This window comes from Brachyistius frenatus, unplaced genomic scaffold, assembly GCF_029030835.1.
Source record: "Brachyistius frenatus isolate BFR_SWC_R1_liver_20210118 unplaced genomic scaffold, ASM2903083v1 Contig_29, whole genome shotgun sequence".
Taxonomy (NCBI): Eukaryota; Metazoa; Chordata; class Actinopteri; family Embiotocidae; genus Brachyistius; species Brachyistius frenatus.
Window position 1 is genome coordinate 3,493,194 of NW_027210628.1, and position 22,003 is coordinate 3,515,196.

The window sequence follows — 22,003 nt, forward strand, 5'->3', positions numbered from 1 at the left end:
CTGGATCATGGGGGTCCACCCATGTCTGCAGGCTCAGATCATCAGCTACACCTCTTCATCATACTCACCTTCCCTTTCTCCCATTTTCTCTCCCACCTTGAAGGCATTGAGCATTATCTGGATACTACCTCCCTCTAGTGGAGCTATGAAGCAGCGACAGCTAATGCTCAAAGTTAGTCAGCAAATACAACAGAATTTCAACATGCAGCCACACAAACCATCCTCAAAACCCTGACATTGAGAAAACTGAGCAGCACATTATATGACTTACAGCTTTATCATTTTTGTAGTTTATTGGCAAGGCAGTTGACAACCACATGCAGAGAATATTGCCCCCCGGTGGCAGCTTTTCAGACTACATTTTGTCAGGCAGCTCCACATACTGCATGAAGTCAAAGATTATTAATATTTGATAGTCTGTGATATTACAGCATTTTGTTTTATTGTAAATAATTATATTTTTGAATAATTGTGTTGGAAAATAAGTACATTTGCTCCAAATTGCACTGTACAGATTTAAAATACTTGTACATGACACAAGTATTTCCATTTTATTTCAGAGAAAAACTACATAGGCCATATAAATACTTCACTATCTAACATCTAATGTTTCAGATTTGACATTAAACAAAAACACTTGATATGTTAAGACGTAATTCATTGTATTGTAAAACTGTGATTCTCTGCCTTTTTGGCTTGTGATGCTATGCAGAAAAGTGTCATTTAGTTGCAGCTAAAATCAATCAACTCTCAGTCTTCTTTGATTGGCTGTTAAAAACTATGGGAAATATTAATGACACTATAGACTCCACCAAAATAAAACAACAAATTACACATTTCTGTGACAGCTACACATAAATGATTATGCTTTAAAACATTATTATACTTACAACTGTAAAATGCTGTTTCCAAATCATGCATTAGTATTATACTTTGATACTATCAGATACAGTATATTAATGTCAATCCCAGTTGAACAAGTACTTTAAATTTTGATACTTACCTTAAACTGAATTTTTTTTTTTACTTGTGATAGAGTGTAGTAGAATTTGCCTTAAGTACACGGACATGGGTATGTCTACCCCCACTGGCTGGAAAAGGCATTTCTGTGTCTTCTCTTTTGTGATTAAATTCTGGTCTTTTGTACCAATATATTACACTGTCAGATAACTAAAATGATTCTCATTCATCTATATCTATTCATCTTTGTATTTTCATTCTTTTTGTCCAGGAACGCTGCATTTTTCATTGCATGGAATATCTTTGTGGACAAAAACTAACAGCACATTATTTGTATTTGTCTATTTGCCCATTTCCATACAGACAAGCACCTCATAAATCATTTTCTATTACCACTGTTAGTTCATTTTAAGTGAGAAATACTTTAAAAGCACAGAGAACAACGGGGCATGGTATTTTTTTTTTTTACACATTATAAATCATTTATTGAAATATAAATCATCTGAATGTACATGATGTAAAATAATGGAACATAGTAATAAATCATGATATTGGGTGTGATTACCTATAATTACAGATAGGGTACCGTCAACAACACATCACTCATCTGCGGCACAAACATTCACATCCAAAGCAAAACTGTTCTTTCTTTTTTCTTTTTGTCCAGCCTGCCTAATTTCTCAGCAACATCCAAAACAAAATGGAAAAAATAGGAAAAGTGCAACAATTACTTGCGGTTTATATCACAGTTGATGGGAAGAGGCAGTGGTACAGCTGGCACAGCAGCAGGAAGATACCGAGGGTTTTATATGAAGAGTCGACGGACAGCTGATGTATGACATCAGATCGACATCAATCTCTAGGTCATCTGGTGTCATAATATAACTGGAACCTGCTAATAGACTTCAGGACAATAGATACAATATGAGACAAGGGAACACAACCTAAGCAATGTTAATAGATAAAATATTTTTTGGGCCATACTGACACGTTTACTGATATGATGAACTTTTCTTTGATTCCTTAATTGTAGGTGCTAAATTGACCAATGCTATACATCATATGTCACTAACATATGAAAATATGAGTATTTCTTAATCAATGTTCTGATCTGGATATACTGTCAAATACTTTTTTATTATGATGTTTTCTTGTTGATTTTGTTGTTAATGTTTTGTGATGATTTGTCAAAAGCTGTGGCTTCACAAAGGGCAGATAAGGGTGCAGAAACTTGATATGTGCTCACATAAAATATTTAAGTGATATCCCAATAATTCTCTCTTATAAAACAACTCTGGAGCTATTTACATTACAATCACACTTTGTTTGATAAAACCCACCACTGAGGTCTTTACCAGGTATAACATTTGAGGATTTAATGCTTTTGTATTTTTCGGGCAAAAAAGGAAAGACAATGCAAAGACGCACACATGTCAGAAGCCTTTTCTCACAACCATTCAAACAGCTATGGTCGATATTTACTCGGTATTCACAAATAATACATGTTTACATAATGATGAAGTAAAAAAATAAATTTGAATTACGTGCATGTACGTAACCACTGAAGACATTATATGGTCATATACAAAAAAAAAATGCACATAGTCCAAATGTTGTGCTTTTAAATCCAAGTATTGCTATTGATTGTGCCAGCATCAGGTCCTTCTCTTGCAGCAGGTGAGTGTGGAGTGAGTTGACCTGCCAATGCTGTTGCTAATATTGGAATCATCTAGTTTAAATAGTGCATCTGTAGTGGTTAGATATACATCACATGGATGACATCATTTGGCATTCCTTTAGAGTTGCTGACCAACATGTTTATTTCGTCCCTTCTTGCTTATATTGCTGTGAAAAAAAAATGCCCGATAGAATAAAGCTCAGCAAATTAAAGACTTAAACACACACAGGCTCAGTGGTTCTTTGAGTCCTGTCTTTGAGTCACGTTTAAATCACCGCTCCTCCAACCCAGCAGGGGGAACTGTCCTGGGATAAGAGATGGTCGTACCGTACGTCGCCACAGACTCATCCAGACAGTGAAGTGGTTTTGCTCCGTCTTCTGAAAGGGCGATGGAGAAGAGGGGTGGTGGGGCTAGAGGGTCGACCACAAAGTCTTTGGTTGATTTACAGGTCTCTCTTTAGTTTCCCGTGTCCTTACACCCCTCTTCTTTACTGCTCCCGCTCCTCCACAGGCTGGGCAGTTGTCACAGAAAGCTGTCCTCCACCAGGTCACTACAGTCCAGACACATCTCGTCCAGCAGCGTGATGTCCTCCAGGGTCTCACCCTCACGCTTAGCGAAGGTGGAGCTGCTGGAGCCCGTCTCAATGGCGCTCTCTTCAGACGTTTGAGAGCTGCAGGGGCCGCGAATAACACGTTATCACTGTCTGTGTTGCAATACAGTGGACTGTAGTAGAAGTACATGACTGGTCCATTTACCTGTGTCTGTTCCTCTTTCCGTATTCTTCGTCAGAAATCGGGTCCAGGTCGGGGAGGGGAATGATGTAGCCGCTGTCAGAGCTCAGCCGCTGCTCGTCGAAGCCGCTCTCTCTGTCCTTCAGCTTGCCCTGGTTCTTGTACGTGATGCCGATGTAGTCCTCATCGTTTTCCAAACACACCCGCGTCACAGCGGGGTGGTCACTCTTCAGGAACTCATGGTTCACCTTCTCATAATGCTGCACAAAACAGATCAGAATTAGATGCTGATAGATGGTGGAAACACAAACGATATCACATTTAACTTGCTGCACAGAAAGCAATAATAATGGAAGATGTGTGGAAGTATAAGCACAGAATAAGTAAATCTCTAACGCAACAGGAATGGGGTATTATGGCATGTGTGATCACTAGTTGTGTCGCCAGCTGGATGGTGCGACCCAAGCTGAAAATCACAGCCCAAGGTGCTAAAATGAGAGCTGGTTCCTCCTCAGCCGCCAGCCATTAAAAGCTGTGAGGAAGGCAGAGGTGAAGCTGTTTTGATGTGCCATGTGTGGTGTGTAGTTTAATGGGGTAATTAAGGCTGGGCGGTGGAGGCGAGAACTGGGGCTGCGTCATTACCCAGACTCAGGCCAGCCACTCTGACATCCAGCTGCTGCATTTGCACTCTAATCACTTGTCGGTCCTTGTTTTACAGAAACGCAGTGCGCCGGCAGAAACACTCCTGATGCACTCGCAAAGGAAGTGGCAGGGGTTTTAAATGAACAGCTACGTTAAGAGTGTATTTAAATTATGTTCAACCTGTACTTTGCTTGGCAAAATGACAACTAAAAAGCTCGTAAACAGCCAGAAAATAAACTAAATAAAGAGAGGAACAGAATGTGCAGGTCCAACCGTGAGGTCAGGAGTGATTGGTGGTGAATTTAAAAAGCAGGTGTTAAGAGTGCACAGAGGTGAGGTGAGGACACAAGGAGACTCACTCTTTTGAAGCTGGAGGGCAGCAGAGAAGCTACAGTTTCACTTAGACCCAGGAAAGAAGGCCTCTTCTCGGGCTCAGTGTTCCAGCACTTCATCATCATCTCATACCTGAAGAAGTAAAACAAACAGGCGATGTTACTATAGAAACCGTAGGAGCTGTCCTGCACCTTGTAATTTTAGCCATGACTGCCATCAGCCAACGTATATCACAGCTCAGAAACAAACGGTTCTGAGTTTCCAGCCTGATGCATTCCTCATGTGACGTGAGGGAAGCTTGAGGTAATACACGGCGATTGTATAACCACCACGTACACGTCATGAGGTGCGTGCTCCGGTTTCGACATCCTGTATCCGCTCTTGATCTTGTTGTAGAAGCTGGAGTCCACCACCATGCCTGGGTACGGAGTGCCACCTTCAGACAAAGACACAAGTTCATCCACCGATTCTGACCTCAGGGAGTTCTGTTTCTCTAACAGAAAGCTGCAAGGGCTCACCTAAAGAGAATATCTCCCAGAGGAGGATGCCATAGGACCAAACATCGCTCAGGCTGGTATACAGGTTGTCGAAAATACTCTCAGGTGCCATCCACTTCACTGGCAGAAAAGTCTGTGTGATGACAGAGAGGAAATGTTAGACATCATTGGAAACCCCTTGTGAAAAAGCATATTTAGGGATAAAGCGGAGAGACTTACGCTCCCTTTGGAGACGTAGTTGTTGTCATGCATGATGTCTCTGGCCAGTCCGAAGTCACAGATCTTAACTATCTTGCCCTGAGAGAGAAGGACATTCCTGGCTGCGAGGTCCCGATGTACACACTGTAAAAAAGAAAAAACATAAGCAAAGTGGATTCACAGCTTGTTGCATGATATACAGTTGTTTTCAATTCTCACTTGCATCTATTCTCGAGCCCATTCTGCTCCCACGGCGACTGGCTACATCTATTTCTGTGTGTATTTCATTTCAGCCGGGTTCATTTTTAATGCCGTTTCATTTTTGCTTTATAAAGCATAGTCTTTGTGTAAACATGCCAGTTGGAGGGATGGCTGTGACCACTGGATATTTAGGGATAATAACTATGAAGCTGAATGAATAGCTTGGAGCTGCTGCGTGTGTCCCTGCCTGGTAATTCTAGCCCTGACTGTGCTGCTACTATATTCAGCCCCTTGGCTTCTATCCTGAGTGGGCTCAGCAGCCTTCATGGGATTGCTTATCACACCACCGCCAACTTCCCCGCTCTTTAGGCATGAGTGTCATTGTATAGGACACATCACAAAATCACACACTATTTGCTCAAACTTACATTTTTGGAGGCGAGGAACTCCATGCCTTTGGCTACCTGGTAGGTAAAGCTGAGCAGGTCAGTGGTGGAGAGACCTTCGTTCATGTCATCCGACAGCAGGTTGTCCATCTCACACTCTGGTTTAAGGAAACACACACACACAAACACACCATGAGCACATGTTCATAATGTATTGTAAATATAGTACAGCCGGCTCAAACCTGGCTTTTACTAATGGCAGGGAGAAACCGGGCATTATTATGCGTGTGCTACAATTATCCGCTGTAATTACAGGACGGTGCCAGTCCTAAATTCTGGTGTACCCCCTCAACCGGCTCCGAGTCAAACACAACACCAAGGCCGAACAAGTAGCACACCAAAAAGGACAGAGTGAGAGGGAGGATGGGGGGGGGGGGGGGAGCGTACCACTGGAGCCTTTCTGCGAGGGTGGGTGGTCATAGTTTGACCTCTGGATGTCTGAGTACTTAGAGGTGTTGCTCATCTCCAGCATGGGCACGTACTGAGTGTTGTCACCCTGCTTCATATCCATGTAGTCCGCTTTGCTCTCGAAGGACAGGATCACATAACTGTGCAAAGGCAAGAGAGGTGTGTCGTTAGTGATGACAGGACGTGGGACTAATAAACCAGGTGACCTACAGTGAGAATACATTAAATATATTACAGTCAGTCCCCCATTATGTCTACGTCCGTGTGTGTGTGTGTGTGTGTGTGTGTGTGTGTGTGTGTGTGTGTGTGTGTGTGTGTGTGTGTGTGTGTGTGTGTGTGTGTGTGTGTGTGTGTGTGTGTGTGTGTGTGTGTCCTTAAATCCTCTCCCTCTGGCTGAGGTTGGAGGAAGATGTGGTTGCGGCTTACATGGTAGCCAGGATGAAATCATGTTAAGGTCATTTGGAATCCATCAACACAGAGAGAGAGAGAAAGAGAGACAGAGATGGGGGGCTGCTGTTTCACCATGAACATTTGGGTGGACACAATTAACAGGTACCTCCGTGGTAATGACATTAAGCTGAAAGCTGAAACCACTTCAGACTGCGATCTGATTAGGTGAAGATGCCAGAAAATCTCCTCGACCACGGACAAAATGGCGATAGAGTTACCGATTAGGCGTAGAGGGAGAAAGTGAGTGTGTATGGCTGCAAATGGGTGTTTGGAATTGTAAAATGTACACTTAGATGTGCGTTTTTTTTTTTGCCTTTTCCAACCATTAGTGTCTGAATTACAATTAAAAAATGTTTTCCCCCTAAAAATTACTTTAAAAAATATATATATTTTATGTCAGGAAATAAAAAAGATAATTTATGCTTAGAAATATAAACTGTGTTGTACCTCCTGCTGCTCTCATCTGCAGGGTTGATCCCAAAGATATCCAGCTCCTTTTTATTTTTCTCCGGGCTCAGGCTGAGGAAGTTCTCCCTGTTCTTGTGCAGATAGTTGACCAGGTCCCCGTAGAAGCAGTACTCGGTGATAATGTAGATAGGGCCTGGGAGCAACACGGCAGATAAAGTCGTGCATCGGCGTCAGTCTGCAGGCTAATCTTATCAGGCTCGTAAAGGCTAAAAGCACAGTCAAGAGGGTAAGCCTCCAGTTTCCCATAAAAAGCCTATTAAAATACCACACCCACAGAGAGCTGGGGCATGACTTTCAATCTTTTTGGGCTGTCAGGAGTTTTAAATGTCCACAACTGCCAAATCTCAATCTGTGTTGCGTGTGTGTGCACATGAATCAGGGTACTATTGTGTTTGTCTTTGTAAAGTGGTGACGAAATTGCATGGTAGAGGCAACAATGGCCAACTAAACTGTTACTATACTCTATGTGTTGTGAGTGTGTGTGTGTGTCTTTATGTTTCCAGATTTGAGTGTGCTATTCACCTGACTTGGTGCACGCTCCCAGGAGGTTGACAATGTTGAGATGGGGTCCAAGATGAGTCATGATCTTCAGTTCAGACATCAGGGCCTGTTTCTCACTGGAGCGTGCTGTGGCTGAAAGAAGATACAGCTGCCGTGACTATCACTACAACCAATCAAACCGCCAACAAGCCAACCAATCACACACCTTCTTTCTTTTCTCTATGGGTAAATTCTTTCATATTTTCCTTTGCATCACTATTTCCACTTTACTACTGTTGCCCCCACAAGTATTAGGTGCTGCAACAAAGAAAATCAGATGTCAGATGAAGTGTTGCTACATCGTCATGTAGCCGTTAATCTACGTGTTATCCGAAGGAAACTGGACTAGCAGATTCTTGAAGATGTTTCATCTCTCATCCAAGAGGTTTCCTCAGTTGTAACTGACTGGTGGGGAGACCAGACTTCTTGTCTTTTCTAATCTTTCAGTACAATTGAATACTTTAGCAGGCCTAATAATATTTTGTGCGACTGACTGAATTTATTACTAGTGTTTTATAAGCTTATTAATTTATCATTAAATGGTCTGTACTTGTATCGTGCTTTATCACCTTTTGGTCTCAAAGCGCTTTAACATGTTTTTTTTTCCATTCACCCATTCACACACTAATGAGACAGATCACCATGCAAGGTGCTGCCATCAGGAGCACATTCACACACCGATGGTTCACCATCGGGAGCAACTTAGGGTTCAGTGTCTTGCTCAAGGACACTCAGGCATGTGGACAGGAGGAGCTGGGGATTGAGCCACCAACCTTCCGATTAGTGTTCAACCCACTCTACCATCTGAGCCACAGCCTCCCTCCATTAAAGCCCCTGACACTATACATTTGGCACTGCTAATACTACGTAGATGTATTCATGGCCGTCTGGGCTCACAGACTCTAGACCATATATAAGCTATTAGCACGTTGCTATCACTGGATCAATAAAGTATCACTGTTTTACTCTGAAATTAAAGAAATCTTTAAAATATAACAATTCTAAGCCACCTTTGAGATAAAATTTTATAATTTGCCAGTGTTGCTGCTGCAGCTGCTGATTGTGTTTATATGCTTCACTTTACAGTTTGAAAACCTCTAATTTATGTATATATGACTTGCAGTAGAAACAATTTGTTGCCATCTTTTAACCAGTTCTGATACCTAGTGCATGTCAGTAGTAACATATCATTGATTGGTAGCAGCAGGGCTTAAATGTCAATTGTTGGAACTCACGTTTCAGCATTTTCACTGCCACCTTCATGACAGGTTGGGAGCAGCTGAGTCCGTAGGCGGTGCCTTCTACCACCTTTCCAAAGGCTCCAGAGCCCAGGATACGACCTGAAAAACACAAGAAGACACAGGATCAATTATCTGGGAGTAAAAAAAAAAAGAAACTGCACAAACACATCCATGCACTTTGGATGCTTCTGCTTTCTCATCTGTGACTCCTCCAATGGCTCAATGTCCCCCTTGATCACTGAGTCAAACCGAATCTCATTCAGCAAAACCTCAGTGCTCGAGCCAGATTCATTTATCACAGCCTCATTTCAGAGACAGGGAGACATCCCGGCTGGAGCATCCCTGCAGGGGCAGCCGCAAAGCCACAGGCACCAGACCACAGTGTTAGCATATTGAAAATGATGGTCAGCTCACCGAGCACAAGTCTGTCACGGGGAAACTCCCATTTGGAGTCATAGGGAAGCTGCATGGGATCTACGTAGATGTATTCATGGCCGTCTGGGCTCACAGACTCTATGACCCTCCAGCGGATCTCATACCGTGGCTTCTGGAAGATAGAGAATAAATGAAAACTTATCAATTAACCTGCATACAGTCAAGGCTGATTGTTTAAGGATCTCTTATTTAGACCACTTGATATAACAGCAATTTGCTCTTGTTCTTTTAAAATACAACCACAAATGTACTTTTATTTATTGGCTTGTTAGTTTTAGGAACATTTTTAAGCTACTCGCTGGAAAACCAAAATACCCTGCATGTGAGTGAACCACCTTTTATCCAGGCAGAGCAGCAAATCAAACATGGTGCCCATTAGAAATGTAGAAATACAAGGCTGCTCATATCTCATGTTAAGACTAATATCTCATCTGAAAACATCATAAAAATCCAACCTGATCTGACAAAGATGATCTTTCTCCTAAAACAAGTTTTTCAACACTTTTATATTTAATGTAAAAGCTGACGAGGAGAAACGGGTGAGTGAAATGGGTGAGCAGGTGAGAGGTGGGAAATAAATGCCAAATGATGCCAACAGTACCTGTTTCCAGATAACAACCAAGACAATGAGTGAGATGATGACAATGACCAGGAGCACCAGCACAGCAGCGGCTACAGTCAGCTCGGGGTGAGGACCTGTTCGGGAGGAGAGCCAGCGGTTGCACATGTTAGATGGAGAACACACAGAACAGCTGAAATGCTTGCAATGAAATACACTGTATGCGTTTCATTAGAAATGTCCAGTTAGGTTTAAGAGACAGTTAATCCACAAGGTGTCAAGAAGCTGGGAAGATAACATGGAAGTGGGGGATGGGGAGACCAGGCATTGGTGTAGGGGGAGGAGGGGTATGAGGATGGGGGCTGTAAAGCTCATCTGGAAGGACCAAAAGGCCTAACGATCTCTTAGCTATCAGCTGTCTCAGTACAAACTCATCAGCTGACAGCTGCTTCAACACTGACAGCACTAACCAGCCCCGAGCACAGTCGCTCACAAAGCCTGTCACACCCCGAGTGTTGGAAAGGAACTTTAGAGGAAACAAGGCGGAAACAACAACATCAAATGTCAATTCAAAGCTAAGTAAAAAAAACAAAAAAAAGGAAAGTCAGTTCAGAGGATGTGATAAGACGCGTTTGTGTGTTCTTACCGTTGGACACCAGTTTGACCTCCCTGCTGACGACGGCCATCTCGTTCCTGGCCAGGCAGCGCACCGCCAGTGTGCTCTCCAGATGACCAAACATGACCTGGCTCTCCATGTTGCTGTCTTCATCCATGTGCGAGTCCATTGTGATCTCCGTGGAGTTGGCAGGGAGGGCCACCCAAGACGACGAGTCATTGGCACAACTGGACGGGAAGATAAAAGAATCAAATCCCTAAAAGAACTCCAGAAACATTCATGAATAATATATTAAAGAAAACTGAACTTACTGTTTGATGTTCTTGCAGATGAACCACTCCACCACAGGAGTGGGCTGCCCTCTGGTGATGCACACCACAGACTGGCCTGTGGCTGAGCCGTGGTGGATGTCCATCAGGTCCACAATGACTGCAGGCACTGTAACGCAGTGCAGACGAGGTGAGCACAGCCGTGTGTGTGTGTGTGTGTGTGTGTGTGTGTGTGTGTGTGTGTGTGTGTGTGTGTGTGTGTGTGTGTGTGTGTGTGTGTGTGTGTGTGTGTGTGTGTGTAAAAATGTGAGAGAACGACTGTAACTGAGGCTAAAAGGTTGTCAAAGCAATATCAAAGGACATAAAGGTAATGAATGGCTCTGGGCATTCCTTTCCCTGACCTTTGACCTCCAGGATTAAGCTGACATCACGACTTTGGTTGCCATTCTCCACTCGGATGGTGTAGTTCCCACTGTCCTCCTCCTTGGCCCGGATCAGGGTGAGAACGCTGGCATAACTGCACAGAACAACAGCAGCAGGAGTTACAACAACCACACAGCAGTAAATGCTAACAATTGCACTAAAAGCCTAATTAGAGGCCCGGCTGATGTGAGGGAATGCTACTTTGAGGTTGTCATTAGCGAGAGGCTCACCTGGTCTCGCTGATCTGCCGGAGGCTGGTGGAGATCTCTGCTGTCACGTCACTGAGCAGGACGCCGTCTTTGAGCCAGGTGACGCGAGCGCTGGGGAAGGAGCTGATCGCTGCCCTGAACTCTCGGACCTCATCCAGCTCTGCGGATTCAAATTCATTGAATTCCGGCTGGATGGACATAAACTTGGTTGCTGTTAAAAAAAGAAAAGAGGCCGACGGACCATCAGCAAGGATCCACCACTATAGGAAAGTAGACGTTATGAAAGAATGCCGTATGATTTTATACCGTAAACTCGAACAGCCACTTGTTTGATCTGGGTCTCATTAGTGATAATATCAGTGATGGAGCACGAGTAGATGCCGCTGTCTTTGGTTGAGGCATTTGGGATTGTCAGGGTGTAAAGGATCTCCTGATCCCTCTTATTCTCATGCACTGTTTTGATGGCACGATTAGCCTGTTAAACATAAAAGGTGCTTTCAGTTTACGACTAAAACACACAACAGTCAAGTTCAAATCATCTTTTGTGCCACAGACTGACTCCAGCGCTCACCAGTTTGCCGGGGTATTTCCAGTGGTCCTCCAGGATCTCAGATCCACGGGCCACACAGGTGACAGTGATGGTGTCTCCCACCAGCAGGGCAGTCCTTTTGGTGGTCAGCTCAACATGCAGAGCAGCGCCACCTGAGATACAACAATGGACAAGGTTAAACTTCCTGTTTCACAGATCCACCAACGAAAACATGATGGAGGCAGATCAGATCTGAAATGTGAAGTGCCATTTCTACAAACAGACACTGGAACACACACCTGTCCAGCCGTGGACGATGTATTCCCCGCTGTCATGCTCCGCTCCGTTTATGAGGGCCTTGCAGATGTAGGTCCCAGCAGTGAAAACTCCCAGAGCGCCCTTCTTGCTGTCGTAAACACAAGGCACAGGCTGCTGCGTGTCAACGTTAACCAGGGTCACGTTAGCATTTGGATCAGACACTCGGCACTGGATCTCCATTTCCTCGTGGTCAGACAGGACGTGGTTACCAAAAGGGACCGGTGAAGGCACGAAGGGAACATCAGGGTCTGTTGGTGTAAAATAAGTCTCACAAATCAGACAATTAAGTCAAAAAATAAAAAGACTCATGCTTGCTGCGTACTAATTACCTGGCACATAGATGTAGATGCTGCTGTCCTCTACATCCTCTGTGGTATTTCTGCTGTAGAAGCATGTGTAGTAGCCTGTGTGCAGCGCCGAGGCACTGTACACAGTGATGGTGGTGACAAACAGGCCGCTGCTGTCCTCCTGCGTTTCCTTGGGCACATCGAGCGGAGTTTCCCAAGTCAGCTTTGCCTCTCCGCGACATGTCAAAGTAAAAGGAGAGTGGAGGGTAACCACCATCTCCTCCACGTCCGGCAGCAGCACCGGGGCCGAGGATGGAGGGATCATCAGTCCGGTGGGGGCTGAAAAATAAGACACAAACCGTGTTCAGTCACAGATCATAAATCCTTTACATTCTGTCGGTGTGTCTGTGCGTCTGTCTTACCCTTCACTTTAAGGATAAAGGAGAACTGAGCGGTGCGGGAGCCACTCAGGGCTGTGATGGTATAATTTCCATTGTCTTTCTCCAGAGGCTGCCGGAACGTCAGAATGCTCTGATACCTGCAAGAAGGAAATTAGCAAATATCTTTGTTATTTAAAACAACAATTGACATTTTGGGAAATTTCCTTTCTTGCAGAAAGTTAAATGAGAAGATTGACACTACTCTCACATCTGTACACTAAATATTAAGCGATAGCCAGCAGCCAGCAAGTTTACCGTAAAGACGGAAATCTGAAAGAAGATGTTAGTCGAGCTCTGCACCTTTTTCACTGATTTGTTTTTGATTTGATTTGAAAGACTAAAATTGACATGTTCTAGTTTCTAGGGAAAGATTGCTCTCTTATACTTCATTTTTAATGTTTTTGTAGAGATTAAACTTATGAGAACTAACTTCACGAAACCAGATAAAAGGGGTTAAGCTTTAGAGATATTGGTAAGTCAGGTTTTTTTTCTTAGAAAAATAGAGTCAGGCTGGCTGTTTTCCCTGTTTTCAGTCTTTATGCAAAGCTAACCTAATTTCCTTCTGACTCTAGCTTCATATGCAGCGTACAGATATGATATTGATATCAATCCTCTCATCTAATTCTGCTAAGCTACTGTCTTATAAACTATACCTTCAAATTTAGTAACAGACCTGAGATTGAAAGGTGTCCCATATGAAATTAATAGTAAAACACCATCTCTGTTCTCACCGATTCCCCTCCAGGTGGCTGGTTATGGTGAGGACGTAGTAGTTTCCCGTTAGGGCTTTGCCGTCTTTCAGCCACGTCACTTTGGGGGCCGGGTATGCATCAATGAGGATGGTGAACTCTGTCTCCTCTAAAATGCTGACAAACTCCGTCACAAGGATCCCACTGTGGTCCAGAGCCACGAAGGACTTCTCCTCTGAACAAGAAACGGAGAATACGAAAAGAATAATTGGATGAAAACGGATAAAGAAACGGATTCAGCAAGTTAAAACTGAGGACTGGGATGGAGGCAGAGTGACAGTGGGGGTCGAGGTGAAATAAAGGCCTGACACACATCTGTTGAAGCCATCCCATAAAACACAGTAGCTGATGTTGAAAGCAGAGGTGAAGCTTTATGTTCGGATTGTAGAAAATGACTTCCACACACCGTTTAAAAGCAGCCTGTATTCATATGTGAAACCACGACTAATTTACCTGAATGATGATGAGAATATTAAACATATATGATATAAGTGACTGGAAGTCAGCGGTTTGAGTTCTGTTGAAAGGTTTCCAGGAGGACTTACCAAATACGGTGACAGCCACTCTGCTGACTCTGACCTCTCCGCTGACAGTGTGTGTGATGGAGCACTCGTAGGTGCCGCTGTCCCGAGCGCCGGCTTGCGGGAAACGGAGGGTGTAGATGACCCGGTCAGGAAGGGTCTGTTTCATCTGAACTGCATCCACAGCCTATAAGAACAAAGGAACAGTATGGCTTTAAGATCCTACTCACCGGAATCAAAATGAAATCTTGGTAATATGATATTTGAATATTGCAACTCTCAGTGTTTTTCCATTTTACAGGTACAGTCTGTGTCTGTGCGTCAAGCTGCCGGAGGCTAATGGTTAAAACACTAGCAAGGCCGCAGGAGATAAATCAGGATCACAGAGCCTTTTAAAAGCCTGTAATTGCAGTTGAGACCAAAACCAGGAGTCAAGAGTCCTACGTTCCTGCCCTCGTCCATCTCTGGAAAACGGCTTAAAGGAATCCCGAGCAGAGAAACCCACAACGTGCAACGCAGATTAAGAATCTGAAAGTAAACATAACTCTCAGATCTTTGAAACTAACACTTCAAAAGCATTAAATGTTTAGCAGCTTGTCATGTGCAGACAGCATCTGTCCTGCACGTCTGAAGGTCACAGGGGTCAAAGGATTTACAAGCCTCTTCTTTCCCCTTCTTTTGAACCACCTCCTTCCCTCAAGCCATTTGTCCTGAACTTTAACTCTCGCATTGGGGTTAACTGCCACAGCGAGCTGTTTGGCCGACATCCTCCCAATGAAGACACAACAGTCAGTTGCTGCTTTCCTAACACATACTTTGCAACCACTAAGGGCCGTCCTCTGAGCTATATTCCACTTGCCGCTGCTAGGTTTGGGTCCAAAACCATTATCCGCTTATTTAAGGCTCAGTGCCGCTGGGTTGGAAATGACATGGAAATATGACAAGGGGTTGAAGGAAATAACACAAAACCAACAGGGCGGGCGGATGAAGCCATAAAGGAGACTAAATTGAAATATTTTTTAAAAAACACAGAAGGGAAAATAATTGCATCGTGCCTGTTTTTTAGGATGGAGCCACTGCTGCTGGAAGCCCGAGCCGGAGGGAGCGACGCAGGTGACGTTGAAAGGCTGCCCAGCTCTCACCGTCTCCTCGCTGGCTTTGACCTCCACCCTGAAGTCCTCCACCTCCTCGAGGGCTGCAGAGCGACCACCACAGAGCAGATATCAGCACCGCCATCCCACAAGTCCCAAGACGGACGACAACTTGATTACCATGACCTCATTTATCAGAGAGGTGGCTCAGTCATTACTCACACACTCACACACACACACACACACACACACACACACACACACACACACACACACACACACACACACACACACACACACACACACACACACACACACACACACACACACACACACACACACACACACACAGAGAGTGAAAACAGGAAACAGGCATGTTAAGTCATCTCTCCCCCATGAGAGCCATGACATAATTTGACAGCTCTCATGCAGTGAGATCACCCTGGAGCCTTCTTGTGGTAAACAGGGAGTGTTTCCAGTTGTGCAGTTTTTAAAATCTCAACAGCCTGGTCCTCAATAATAGTGTTAGACAATATCATGCTACATCTATGTTTTTCTTTACATACCCTCGATCTTCACAGCATAAATGGCACTTTTGAACGTCTGGTCGTTTACGGTGGTTTCACACTGGTACTGGCCAGGAGAGAGGCTTCCGAAGAAGCCCATCTTGTTGTCATAGAAGGCGGACATCTCCTCTCCACTGGGGACGCTCCTCAGGATGACGTGAGAATCGGGGTGAGACACACGGCACAAGATGGCGACTCCGGACAAGTCCATGGGAACAAGCAGGTTATCAGGCGTCTCTGGGACAAACAAAGCGTGGGGATCTGGGTGTGCAAAGAGAGAAAGTCTTATACTTAATTTCACAACTATATAACATATTCTTAACCTGATTTATTGACTTGTATTCCCTGCTTCTTACTTTAGTAAGAAGAAATGATTTCTGACATCTCATACAAGTCCATCCATCCACCTGATTTATCACTTTGTGTGACACCATTACAGAACATGCACACTCTCACATTTGGAATCAACAATTGATTTCACATATGTCTGAGAGGTGGGATGGAGAATACACCACCTCCACACTTTGGTTCAGCTAAGCAGGAGCATTGAACTCATGACCTTAATGTTGAGAGGAAACTACACAACTACTGGACCACCACGCCAACATGCCACTTCAACTTATACAGTTGATCTTATGAGCAATCTTATATCGCTGTGTTTCCAAACATTACATTGCTGTATGATTTACAATTTACTTTTTCCTCTAACACCATGGCGTGCGAAAGAACTACATGGCCGCCCTTTAAACATCCAAGACAGACTATATCATAAACATATTCACCTGGAACAAACACATATATTCCCGCCTCATTGTCTTCTTCCTGTTCATCGTCCAGGTCTCCCTCCTGTGTTTCGTAGGCGCACATGTAGTAGCCGGTGTTTTCCACTGTCGCGTTGTAAATGAAGAGCGTCGCCGTATAATATCCTGGATAAACGAAGGTGTTCTCCGGCAGCGGCTCGGCCCAGATCACGTTTCTTTTCCCGGTGCAGCTTATGTTAAAGAGGGAGTTGGGCTGCAGGACGAACTCTTCCTGGTTGGACACGATGGTTGGCGGCGACAGTGCGCAGGTAACTGAGAGACAGTGTTGCAAACATTAGAGCAGCTGCCAGAGAAAACACAAAACATTTGGCCTGTCTTAATCTGAAATTTACCTGAAACCAGCGCCAGCCAAATACCCCCAAAGACGACACACGTCTTCACCCCCTCCATGACTAATGACACTCCTGTGAAGACAAAAGTTATTTAGTAGGTAAACACGTTTTGGATTTTCCCTGATCAAAGAAGATACCACTGTCTCCACATTTTACGCAGTTTGAGAACAATACTATTTAATCAATAATTCAATGGAGTATTGACTCCTCAGTGTTGTGTGAGGCCTAACTTCTCAGTAGTTACCCTGATGTTTCACACACACAGCAGGAGATCTGGTCAGTTATGATTTTACGCTTTAGTTCTGAGCCGGCATCGTTCTGTAATCCATTACAGGAGAACATTATTTATCTTTAGAGCAGGGTTGAGTCTCTGAGACTGTTATTTCATTTGCGTTAAAAAAAAATAACTAAAAAAAATCTACAGTATGGAGAGAGCACAGACTGGAGCTCCTCTCTGGCCGCTGCGCACCGCTCCAAGTGTCGGTAGAGGGCGACACAGTCCGCGTTTTAGGGGCCATGAAGTATTCGGACTTTATCGCCTCCAGATTGAACAGTCGCTTCTCTAAAATGTATCTTTTCGTTGAGCAAAATCCACTTTTAGTTGGTTTTAGTGACAAAACATGGATTTTTAAGCTTGAATTATTTACCCATTTCTGTGTTTCTTTTTTGTTAGTCACAAAATAATGTTTAAATAACTATCCGCTTGATGTCCAATGAAGACATTCTCAGGTTTAGCTCAAAGTCCTCACAATTCATCACAGATATGATGTCGTGTTTAGTTTTGCAGCGATCCTTTCTTGGTCTGTGTGTCTGATGGTGGATCAGGGTTCTCACCAGGGGCCACAGTCGTTTTAGAGGCGACAGCAACTCCTCTAAACGTTTTATTTGTCTTAACCCCCAGCTCCTCTTCATAAAATCTCAATCTAAATCAGTTCTGCTTCGGTGTGATTCAACTTGAAATTGTTTTACATTTGACTCGGAGGTTTAGGTTCGGTTTTTCTGGGCCCTTTATGGATGTTCTGTATCTTCAGTGTTTATCTGCAGCGTCCCCAAACAATAAAAGTGCTAGCCCTCTCGCAGTTTCCTGTGGCTGTCCGCTCTGGCTCAGTCTAAACGGACCAAATTGTCCATGGGCAACCTGGGTTTGTTAAACTCTATAATTAACGCACCCACTCCTGCACATAAGTACACATTTGCGTGGGAATCAGTTGACAAAATGCCTAATCCGTTTTGGCGTGTTTGCGCACACGCCTTGTCTCGAACAATTTCAATAAGGGGATTTGTCTTTTTCTTTTTTTTGCCTTGGTTTGGCGAGGATCCTCCAGCCACTGCGCGTAAATCTAACTAAGCCTGGAGTGGCAGTCAGACTGTGTGCATGTCCTGGTCTTTTATTTCCCCCGCTCTCCCACCAAGCGATTCGACAAATGTGCCAGATAGCAAATGCATCCTCTGCCAGGCAACAGATGATAAAGGTTTGTCTGAACTTTCAGTTCCACGTCAAAAAAAAAAGTTTATTTCCATGAAAAACGTGGCACTGTCTAGACATTACAATCGTGCAAACATCAATGCACTTGAAACGTATTTTGTCTGAATGTTGCCGAAATTATGACAAAAAGCTGTATTCCGCTGTGAACGTAACTCCTTGGTGACACAGCAGGGTCTGTTAGTGAAGAATGCGCCGTGGCTCCACTCGGCTCTTCTTCCTCTCCCCCTCTTGAATCAATTCGGCTTCAGCTCCGAGTCCCCATTCCGCCTGATTCCCAGTGCTCCCATTTTTCCATTTTAATTCCTCACATTCCACGGACAGCCGGGAAAACAATGCGATGTACAATTTCCAATGTGTTTCCCATTAAGTGCCAAGCAGCATCCCACAGCGCTGTCTTCTGTCTTCGAGGTGACACCTCCAGCTGTGAGGCCGAAACCGAGCGCTTTTATCCAGCCGGAGTCAGCGACATCACCCCGCGCGGCGTCCAGTGGTGAGACCATATGGTGCACGAGGGAGAGAAAATCTAATCTAAAAAAAGTTACAATGCTTTTTCTAATCCAATATGCATACAATTTGCAGAGTGTTTTAATATTTATGAATGGAACGTTTAAGAAACTTCTGGTGCAAAATGAAAAGGGCATTTAGTCTAATAATTGGATAACCTAATTAAATCTGCAATTAAAATCCCTCTAGACTAACCGAAATGTATTCTACCACATATTTCTCGCGCTTTACTCGACACAACTTTCTAAAAGGCTGCGAAAAATAGTTTCAATCGACCTTTCAATTACCTTTTCCTAATCCCCTCTTTATATTCCTTTCGTGTCAGTATATCCACAGTGAATTGGTCGCTCCCAAAGGCGCAGCGAGGGTCCTTTTTCAGCGGTTATAATCCTCCGAGATCCTGCGCTGAGAGCATATGCGCGACCCTCTGTCCGCATCCACGACCGCCCTCACAACTGCGCTCCAGCTACAGCGACCTGTAACTGATTCAATGTTACAGTCCACCCTCCTTCACCCCCCCCCCAACCCCCCTCCGAAAAAAGTAATCATCTGGCTCAGAGTAAATAACTCAGGAAATGGCACCCCCCCTTCTCTCTCTCTCTCTCTCTCTCTCTTTCTTTCTCCCCTCTTCGAGCGCTGGACCCATTTTCTAAGTAAGTGTCTTTTAGGGAGGAATGTCAGACTCCCGCTGAAATGAGGACGTAGCATTGCGTTTTTTTTTTTCGGACAAGAGGACTTTTGACACCAAAACGTCGGTTCGGTGACTTTTTTTATTTTATTTTTATTTAATTTTTTTATTAACTTATATTACATCTGATGATGTTTCACTTTCATACATTTTCAAAATTTTTCCATTTTGTGGCTGTAATTGTCACCGACTCACCTCACCAAGCATTTCCTCCAGGTTCCATAAAAAAAAATTAAATTAAAATAGAGCCTACTTATTACCGTTTTCTATGATGACGCATCGGAGCTCTGTTGTGAATGGACAAAGTTCTTGTGCATCGGTCAGAAAGTGGGAACAGTGGCGCGCTGAACTCATAGAGGGCGCTCCAACACCATCATATCGCATCCCGCTCGTCTGTCTCTCTCTATCTCACACACAGACACACTTCTCCCTTAAATTTCATCAACAGAAATCACACTATCAGGGCAGTTCTTTTCCTCCCTTTATGCGCCACAGAAAGCTAATGGGACCCTTGTTTACACATGCGTCAGCTGTTTACCGAGACTTTTTTTTTTTTTTTTTTTTTTTTTTAAACCCCATCTCCCTTTCACCCCGGGGCTCTCCTGGCGGGCAACCGAAGAAGAATGGGGCCCTGTGAGCCACCTATCTCTGAGCACAGAGGAGTAGTATCAGACCGGTGTCTGCGTGGAGCAGGGCCCCGGGGCCGATGCTGCAATCCCCCCTCCTCTTCCTAACTCCACGCAGCCGCTTGGCGCAATTACTTCCATATGTTGGCGAAAAGAACAGTGTCCTTGTTCTCCAAACAAAGGATCTCAACTTTGCTTACCTCAGACCGGGTTGAGGTTCGCACTTTTGAGCGACTGTCAACTAACACCTTTGACTCAAATAAAAGTTTAATTTACATAGCAAATTACATCCAGCTGAACAGATTTTTAGAAGCACCTTTAAAACCTACTGAAACTTTGCTGATCATTTATGATGAATTTACTCCCAAACAATCCAATAAAATCATTGAGTCATAATGAGTCATAAACACGCAGCACCGTAATCTCCAAAAAATTACAGTTACTTATCACTGCTAATATCGGGAGGTGATGCTCACTTTTAAGATGATGCACCAAAATAGGCTCCCTAATGCTCCTACAGTTGACCCAAGTTCCTACATGGCTGCACACAGTGCACAGAAATGGGGATAGCTGCCCTGCACCAATTTAACTCGCCTTCTTGTCAAGTGACATAACCTGTCCTGCCTTCAACTGTCCACCAGGGGGCTTTTGAAAAATGGAAAACTGCAGTCTGTAACTGTCGTCTACGTTTAATTCTTACATTGAAAATTGATTATGATGAGGCTTATTTTGAATACAAAACAAAAACACAAATCGAAATGTTCATATTCTGGCATATAGAATGTCTAGTGTTTTCAAATCCGACCTCAAACCTTGAAGTTAGAACCATCTCACCTGCCTAGCCTCTAAAAGCTGAGTGGAAATTGCCCGTTAAGAGTAAAGATTCAGTTTACAGATTGGTGATTCATCCTGTGTCGTGCTTAAGATTTGCATTAGTCAATCAACATTATGTGATTAAATTCATCTGTCTCCATATTGCAATTTGCAACTTTATAGTGCAATTGACCGTAGTGAATGTACAACAGAACACTTCCTGCGGTTTTATCGGGCTGATAAGTGTTTGAAGATGACTCCGCAGACTGACTCTGGCCCCTCGGGGTGGCGGTCCCTGCGGAGCTGTCCAGCGTGCTGAACTCTGCCTGTACCAGTCCGGATAAAATCCAGCCCTCTTTTATTTGTCATATCTGACATATCTTGAAGCAGCTTACTGAAAGGCTCTGATCCACACATTAGTTGAGTTAAGCAATTAATTAATGAGTTAGACCGTATAATGCACAACACTAAAATATTTTAACACCTCCGTGCGTCACAAACGCCACGTTACTCAACCCATTTTAAGCTTCCTAAAACCACCATAACACCGTAAATAGAGTGATGTGGACGTCATTTTACTGCCACAGGCCACATTTCTTGGCAAACCACATAAAGGTCAGCAAAACAAATTTGATGTAATTTTAATTTATTGTTCTTCTGGCCCTGCCTCTTCCTGTGTAAATGTACCTGACCTTGTTTATGCAAAGGCAGATGTACCCACTTGACTTTTACTGTTGAAAGGTTACTATTATGATTAATTATAAGCCCCCCCTCCCTCCGTGCACACACACACACACACACACACACACACACACACACACACACACACACACACACACACACACACACACACACACACACACACACACACATAGAGATGAGCTCCTCGACACTGACATTATGTTTGCAAATTAGCCCCCCAATTAT

General features: G+C 43.9%; 1 protein-coding gene across 1 annotated transcript; it reads right to left on the reverse strand.

The window, feature by feature from the left end:
* Positions 1–1,415: 1,415 nt before the first annotated feature.
* On the reverse strand, positions 1,416–19,425 carry pdgfra (platelet-derived growth factor receptor, alpha polypeptide). The gene is made up of 29 exons (XM_069699253.1): positions 19,237–19,425; positions 16,960–17,031; positions 16,589–16,879; positions 15,807–16,067; positions 15,205–15,344; positions 14,174–14,336; positions 13,611–13,803; positions 12,862–12,977; positions 12,482–12,778; positions 12,134–12,400; positions 11,877–12,007; positions 11,612–11,780; positions 11,327–11,516; positions 11,075–11,190; positions 10,716–10,842; positions 10,435–10,631; positions 9,831–9,925; positions 9,209–9,341; positions 8,789–8,893; positions 7,536–7,646; positions 6,993–7,146; positions 6,075–6,235; positions 5,670–5,785; positions 5,062–5,184; positions 4,864–4,975; positions 4,682–4,781; positions 4,372–4,477; positions 3,395–3,630; positions 1,416–3,309 (listed from the first exon to the last, which is right to left on the reverse strand). Exons 2-29 carry the CDS (start codon positions 17,015–17,017, stop codon positions 3,162–3,164), a joined length of 4,416 nt encoding a protein of 1,471 aa, XP_069555354.1. The 5' UTR covers positions 17,018–17,031; positions 19,237–19,425; the 3' UTR covers positions 1,416–3,161.
* Between the last annotated feature and the right edge of the window lie 2,578 nt (positions 19,426–22,003).

Excerpts from the sequence above, each read along its gene's own strand:
- pdgfra (XM_069699253.1), bottom strand. The coding sequence starts at position 17,017 with ATGGAGGGGGTGAAGACGTGTGTCGTCTTTGGGGGTATTTGGCTGGCG. Across the intron at positions 12,008-12,133 it reads CATCGTCCACGGCTGGACAG|GTGGCGCTGCTCTGCATGTT; the intron begins GTGTGTGTTCCA and ends GTTGTATCTCAG. Across the intron at positions 4,478-4,681 it reads GAGCACGCACCTCATGACGT|GTATGAGATGATGATGAAGT; the intron begins GTACGTGGTGGT and ends TTACTTCTTCAG.